At 42.9% G+C, this 7,723-nt stretch overlaps 1 protein-coding gene and 1 pseudogene across 1 annotated transcript; both read right to left on the bottom strand.

The window, feature by feature from the left end:
* Positions 1 to 537: 537 nt before the first annotated feature.
* LOC124676580 (BTB/POZ and MATH domain-containing protein 2-like) lies at positions 538 to 2,216 on the bottom strand. Its single transcript, XM_047212622.1, has 2 exons — positions 2,186 to 2,216; positions 538 to 2,029 (listed from the first exon to the last, which is right to left on the bottom strand). Exon 2 carries the CDS (start codon positions 1,761 to 1,763, stop codon positions 678 to 680), a length of 1,086 nt encoding a protein of 361 aa, XP_047068578.1. The 5' UTR covers positions 1,764 to 2,029; positions 2,186 to 2,216; the 3' UTR covers positions 538 to 677.
* Positions 2,217 to 5,262: 3,046 nt separating this feature from the next.
* On the bottom strand, positions 5,263 to 6,362 carry LOC124670837 (annotated as a pseudogene).
* Positions 6,363 to 7,723: the final 1,361 nt, after the last annotated feature.

Raw genomic sequence — 7,723 nt, 5'->3', positions numbered from 1 at the left:
AGCTTCATCCAGCGACATGCCACATGGACAGGGGATCTCCTATGTGATCCGATGTTCTCTGACACGGATTGGGCGAAGATTATCACAATTATGTGGGTTATCTGGACGCCTTGAAATAATATTGTTCATGACAAAGGGAGTAGATCCAGTACACTCTACTAAGATGACGAGAGATGCGATTGCCTTGCTTGAAATACCTCACCTTTATGCCTAAGTTTTCACATATGTTTGATTATTCTGAAGATAGAATAAATCTGAACTTGCAATTTTACACAATTGTACAGTTTGAATAAGTCGTTCAAATTTTCCATAATGTTTGTTATTGAAGTTTTAGTCAATTTAACTACTTCAATACCTGTGTATTGTGCGTATCACAAGGAATTCAATTATACAAAAAAATCTAAATGAACTGAAAACAGAAAAATGGTCAGTCTACAGCCTATTATCTTAGAATTTATAGTTTTATACTGCCAATGAACGATCCACACACTTATTTGGAAAATAGAGAACTGGGACAACATTTTTGACAAATAAGAGTTACGCAAAAAAAATAGCATTGACTGGGCACCAATCCTCACAATATCACAGGCAAGCCAAAAATGTAGATAACCGAACATCATTGAAATTTAGCTCTGCATAATTAGTTGGGCGGATGATAATTTGACCTCTGACCAAGACTAGCCACTACGGGAAACCATGTCCAATAACTCTTTCATGACCAAAGGACAGCTTTCTACCAAATGTTTGAATCCATCGGTTGCCATGACAGCTTGTAGCACATTCCGTGGAGCCATAAACTCAATGCAAGCTTCTTTGAGATCCTTGCGATGGTGTTGCTCTGCTAAAACCAATGTTGTTGCAACCGTCTCCACATCTATGCCCTCACATAGCTTGCTTTCACAAAGCAGCCTTAATCTCTCTAGTCCATATCGATCTGCAGCGACTAGCAAGTGCTGAAATTTTGCCATCCTGCCTTCCTTGTAGTGCTCGTCCTCTGGCAAAGAATCAGTGTACACAAAATGAAGAAGGTCCTCGAATATTGACGGCTCCATGTCGTCAATCTTGATGCTCTGTGTTGCCTTCGCCTTCATTGGGCCATATAATTCTGCCTTGAAAACTGGAGACCGAGCAGCCAACAAGTATCTGTGGGCATTGAACATTTGACCACCCACACTAAACGTCAGGTCCGCTCCTTGCCCATCCTTCCACATCTGCTGGAGATGATCTTGCAGATTCGGCTGTGGTACAATGAAACGGTTCCTCTTAACCTCCGTTCGAGGTTCTTTCATCACGGTGAGAACACATCGTATCAAGTATCCACTTTCCACGCTCAATGATGGTTTCAGCTTTGATTTGTCAACGAATTTTTGATAGCCCCAATCAAATGTTGCCGGTGTAAAAGTATGATCTAGCACACCAAGGTTGGTTACCTGTACTTTGCCATCTACCCCCAACATGTTCAAGCTGAACTTGGTTCTCACATCCTCCTTCACCTGGCTGACACAACGCAAAAATGCTGAGGCGTTACTAGCACAGTTGACCTCGTCGCTACCATCTGGGTAGAACGTGATAGCCCACTTGTAGCCACCGACACTGAATTCACAGGACCTGACACACTTGCCAACACCCATGCCATCAAGCATCGGATAATTCACCAGCTCGAAATTGTGGGTGGCAGTGAAGCTCTCTGTAAAGCATATGGACGACGTCTCAGGTAAGAGCTGGACATGGTTAGGGACTACAGGGCTGGAGTTGCTGGCCATGGGGCAAAGAACCAAAGAGAAACAACGACGGGTGTTGAAGGTTTGATACGGTGTGTACCGTGCGCCTGTCCACGATCACTTTAAGGAGTATGCAAGTCTGATATGATTGCGCTGTTTGCTGCTACAAGTAATCAACCGGGTGTTATACATGGTGAAGTACAGAGGTAGATTCGTTGGTCATGGTGAAGAGAGATGCAACGGGTGCTGCTGCTGCTACAGGCTTGCAGAGTACACAGAACTTCCCCTGACAAAATTCAACTTCCAACCTGACAAAAACGAGCTAGTAGATCAGTAACTTACAATCACTACTACATCGGCAGCTTCCAATCGGTGAGGATGGGTCCTCAACGAGACACGCCCCAAATTTCAATCTGACCTAAAAAATCGAGGAGAAAAAAAAGATCTGAACCTAGGCAACCCACCTTGATGCTTCAAGGCGGCGAATAGGCAGCGGTACACGTTGATGGAAAAGGGGACGGAGCTGGAAGCGGCGCGCCGAGGAAGGGAGGATATGCGAGGGCGCGACGGAGAAGGAACGCACGAAGGCCACCTCGCAGAAAGAGAACTCGGACCTGCACGCTGAGTGGTGGATTCGTATGGGAGGAAAAACCAGCCGCCGCCGTCCCTCGACGAATACAGGCTAACTTTTTTTAGGGTTAACGAATACAGGCTAGACAACGAATACAGGCTAACTGAGAGTGAAACCAACCCGCCCATGATGAGAAAGTAGTCTCGTTACAGAGCCCAGTGGGCTTCGATTTTTTTCTTAAGATTAAGAGCTGTATGGACATTAAAAAAGGACTTCTTTGGCAAAAAAAAATGCTTTGGAATTCTTTTTTTTATTAGTCTATACAAAAAAGTGACTTGGCCTTGAGAAAATATCGAACAACTTAAAATCCATGGTATGCCATAAAGCTCCCTTCCTAAACCAGGGGCAACTCACCATGGGGGTGCTTAAACCTGTCAATCTGTCAAGTAGTTCTAGTGACGACATAAAACTTATGCATGTATCTATTGTATGGATATGGTGTTAATCGACTACATATATGGATAACCCTTAGCAGGCCATGAAATCCACACATCAGCCTCTACACCCATTACCGGATGGATGAACCCTGCATTGTCGTTACTATGTGCACATCCAACATTGCACATCCAATGTCGGTGACTCGGTGTTAGTGATATTTACACTAATTTACCACAGATCCAAAGGTTTCAATGAGAATTGTGTAGTTTGGCACATCAATTTCTTCACAATGATTAAAATGGGGCCTACTTTTAGGTGCTAAGGGTGCCACAGAGGGTGATCCCCTCTCGCTTTCTTTTATTTTTATAGGGCTACTAAGTGCTTAACAACAAGGGTGCTTATATCAAAGAAAAATGGCATGTTTCTTGGTTTAGCCCCTGATCATATTGATAATAAAGTTAGTATACTCCTATATGTTGATGGTACTATTTTGTTATTATTGACTCATGATCCTGACAAAGTTATCAATTTCAAGTTGTCATCATATATGTCTAAGCTTATGTATAGTTGAGAAGAAACGACTTACGAGTGAAGTGAAGTATTTACTGTTTGTGGATATAATGTGATTCGTGACTTTTAGGCTGAGATGTTTAACTATCAGGTTATCATTTCACATGAATTCCTGTATAAAAAATGTTGACTGAGATTTCTTAGATACATAAAATGCATAAGAGGCTAGATTTCTAGATTGGAAATCCTTTGTCTTCTGGGGTCATCTTAATTTGCATGACTCAAGTTTATAATGGGTACCTTCCTACTACATACCTATATATTCTTCTGCTGATCTAACCTTTGTGGGGAAATTGGACAAACATAAAATAAATAAAGTATCATACGGTCAGGTGGACAATATTTTGTATGTCAAAGAAAAAATATGTCTACTAGTGAAGGACCTAATGAAACAGAATATAAGCTTGCTTTGCAACTGGTGGTGGGAGCAAGAGACCCAAAAGGGGCTTTAGCAAAAAAAAAGTTCAGGAAAAATAGATGCACAGCAAAATTGTTGCGTTTGTGAAAGCTAGATTGACTAATTTCACCTCTTGAAAGATTTATTTGAAAACCAAAGAAGTTTATTTCAGTGGAATAAATTTAATTTTTAGCAAAGGGGGATTAGTGAGGTTTTGGATAGTAGATCTCTAGTTGAATAATACTCCTTTGTAGTAGCCACCATGTGCTAGCTCTTTGATATTTAGAATATGACTCGGTCAAATGATTGCAGTGTTGAGCAGATGATAGTTTCAAACTTCTCACTTCCCTTTTGAAGAAGGATGCACTCATAACATTTTGACTTAGTGAATTATATTGGGGAACATGCTCTAAATTTTTATGTGATTTTGTTAGAGTGACCTCGACACTTGACATGATGAAAAAAAACTGTATAGTTCTCTGTTACGTTATTTTTGTGATGAATTTGCAATCTCCCAACATTAATTGCTAACATAGTAACATGTACAGTTGCTAAAGTGGTTTGGTGCTCCGTGGGATCTATATTCAGGGAATTACTCTATTTCCAAACTATTAATAGGAAAATTATGTCTTGGCTATATGCTTTAGGGATGTAGAGGCAGTGTCATCTATATCCCGCAGTAAATTCTGCCTAAGGAACATTTATATTCAGGGAATTTCTCTATTTATTACCTGCACACCATATCGAGAAACATACCATAGTCTTCAGTTGTTAAGTTTTATACACATGTACTGGTGCAATACCTCGATAAATATATTGTTAGTACAACATATTGAATCATACACCAAAAAACTATACGGACTAGAGAATAGAAGTATACACAACCTACAATGTATTATCAGAGAATTTGTAATGTCAATGAATTAGCCACGAGCCCCCGCGCCACGCAAAAAAGGGATAACTAAGGCAATATTTTGACAAATAGGAGGCATGCCATGAAGCAGTAATCAAACTGTTACGATAGAAGTAGCAACAAACTGCTGCATAATTTAGTTATATGTATGAAATGCTATTCTATGACCACAACTAGCCACTAGTGGACACCATGTCCAGTAACATCTTCATGACCCATAGACAACTATCTACCAAATACTTGAATCCATCGGTAGCCAAGACATCATATAGCACATTCCATGGAGCCGTAAACTCAATGCAAGCTTCTTTGAGATCAACACAATGGTGTTGCTCAGCTAAAACCGGTGTTGTTGCAGTTGTCTCCACGTCCATGCTCTTACTCAATTTTTGTTCACAAAGAAACCTTAACTTATCCAACGCATATCTACAACAGTAAGAGTTAGTTTTTGCACATGTTTTGATCGACGGACATATTTTGTATTCACAGGAGGAAACATGCAAAATCCCTATACCAAGAATTATCAAGGGAAAACAACAACACGATTATAAAAAAGGTAACACATTTGGTAAAGTTGCAATGTAGGTAACCAAGCATGACGGAAACATGAAGTTCAGTCGCCCCCAACCGATTACATGATCATTATTACCTTCTAAACGAGATACTTGCCACTCAAGACGCGAGACACCTCCTCTAGAATATCCTTCATCAGCAATGGGAAGCTTGCCGTCAAATGCTTGAATCCATCTGTTGCCATGATATCTCCTAGCATATTTTGTGATGCCATAAACCCAATGCAAGCTTCTTTGAGATCCTTACAATGGTGCTGCTCTGCAAGAACCAACGTGGTCGCGACCGTTTCCACGTCGATGCTCTCACATAGTCTACCTTGGCACATAACTTTAAGTCTGTCCAATCCATATCGATCTGCGGCAACTAGCAAGTGCTGGATTTTTGCAGTTTTTCCTTCTTCGTTGTGATCGTCGTTTATCATAGAATCTGTGTACACAAAGTGAAGGAGCGCCTCAAAGATTTGTGGTTCCATATCGTCAATTTTTATGCCTTGGGTTGCCTTCTCTTTCATTGGACCAAAGAGCTCTGCTTTGAAAACGGAAGATCGTGCAGCCAACACGCACCTATGAGCATTGAATGAATGGCCGCACACGCTGAATGTCACGTCCGTTCCTTCTCCTTCTTTCCACATGTGTTGGAGATTTTCTTGTAGAGTAGGATACGCAGCCTCGAAACGGTTCCTCTCTTAACCAGTACAGTCTGAGGTTCTTTTGTGACAGTCACAGCACACCTTATCGTGATGTAGCTATTATTGTTGAGTTTTGACGGTGCTTTGAGCCTCGATTTTTCGACGAAATCCATATAGCCCTGGTTGTGACTTGCCGGTGAAAAGATATAGTCCGCTACAGGGATGTTGGTTACTTGTGCTTTGCCGTCTTTCTCCATCACGTTTAAGCTGTACTTGGCCCTCACATCCTTGGCCGAGCTGAGATAACACAAAAAGGCTGACACATTGCCTGCACTAGCGGTTGAATTTCGGTCGGGGTAAAACCTAATCTCCCAGTTGTAGCCGCCGACTTCGAATGTGCTGGAGCAAATGAAGTTGCCGGCGCCCAAGCCGTCGGTCAGAAGGTAATCGGCCACCTCGAAATCGTGCGTCGCGGTGGTTATTTCCCTGAAGCATCTTGACGACGATGTCGTGGACTGGCATTGGATGGGGCTAACAGCGGAGGCAGACATGGCAGATCAACAACGCACGACGGCGCTCGATGGTCGATGGGTGTTGGTATGATGCGCTTCAGTTTTTAATAGGGTCTCCCTCTTAATCTCTTCATCGATCGGGAATCACGGCCGGGGTATAACCCTCCAGCTCGGTTTCCCTAATCGTATACTAGTATATATACTATTCCCTGCAAGGCTGCTGCAGGTCTGTTAATCCGTTATGATCCCGAACTAAAGGAACATGTACAAAAAATTACTTTTCCGGGTTGAATCTCTCTTTCTCTGTCTCTTTTCCAAGCAGTAAGGGCGTACGGCCCATGTCTTTCGGCCGATGACTTTGGCCCATATTTATGCCTTCCCGGTGTTGCCCAGTCCGATTCTTCGGGACTAACAGCGACATTTAACTATTGTCTTCCTTAGGACATGTACAATACGGTGATGTTAGCCTTCCCTTAAAGCTGCTACGTAGGATATTTACTGAGTTAACGATGAGAGAATAGAAAAAGAGAAGGTTATCTTCCCTTAGCTAAGGGGTGATCTTTTAGAAAATAAGAGAAAATCATTTGCTCCATTGTATCACATATCTTCTCTTAGCAACCTAATTTCCTACCAAATTTAATTGATTCTCATTAATTACAAGGGATAACACTAAGAGATAATGCATTGTACACATTATAGTTATTATCTTCTCTACATGACGTGGAGGGCTAAGAGAAGGCGTGCCTTCTCTAACATTGTACATGCCCAAGGCCTTGTTTGGATAAGAAGTTTTAGCCGAATGTGTTTTCCTTAGGGCATCTCCAACGGGGCTGAGCGACCGTTTGCGTCCACACGTCGAAACATGCGTCTGGACTCTACTCCAGCGGGACGACGTATAGTGACAAGGCCGTCCCTAGCGACACAAACCTGACCTAAATATATGCTACTCCATTTAGGTCGACGGAGCTTGTCCAACGACGATGCCAGGCGGCGGCGCTCGCAGGCTTGTGGTGTGGCGACGATGCATGGCGCTATGAAGAGAGCAGAGATGCTCTGGAGGATCAGTAGCTCACCGTGAGCACACCGGAAGAAACGGCGAGGTCGGAGATGGCCTGAGTCGTCGAAAACGATAGCTGTCAGCGTCGGAGAAGACGATCAAGACGCAGATGCTCCAGCGCGCTCCAGCTCGATTCCTTGCGTATGCTAGGCAAGTCGAGGATGGCGGTGTCAACGGTGTCCACGGCGAGGCTCGGGGATGATCCAGATGGCGGCGATAGAAATCGACAGGGAGGCTAGGGTTTCGATTTTGTAAAAAATGGAACATAGATAAAGGGGAATGGGGGCTAGGGTTCATCTGTGGTATTTATATGGCCTCTCGCGGTCGTCGGCGTTCGTAGGGT

This window comes from Lolium rigidum, chromosome 7 (assembly GCF_022539505.1).
Source record: "Lolium rigidum isolate FL_2022 chromosome 7, APGP_CSIRO_Lrig_0.1, whole genome shotgun sequence".
NCBI lineage: Eukaryota > Viridiplantae > Streptophyta > Magnoliopsida > Poales > Poaceae > Lolium > Lolium rigidum.
Note: the sequence above shows the minus strand (reverse complement) of the source record. Positions and strands in the feature narration are given on the sequence as shown.

What these genes read in the sequence shown, in the direction of transcription:
- LOC124676580 (XM_047212622.1), bottom strand. Translation starts at nt 1,763, where the DNA reads ATGGCCAGCAACTCCAGCCCTGTAGTCCCTAACCATGTCCAGCTCTTA.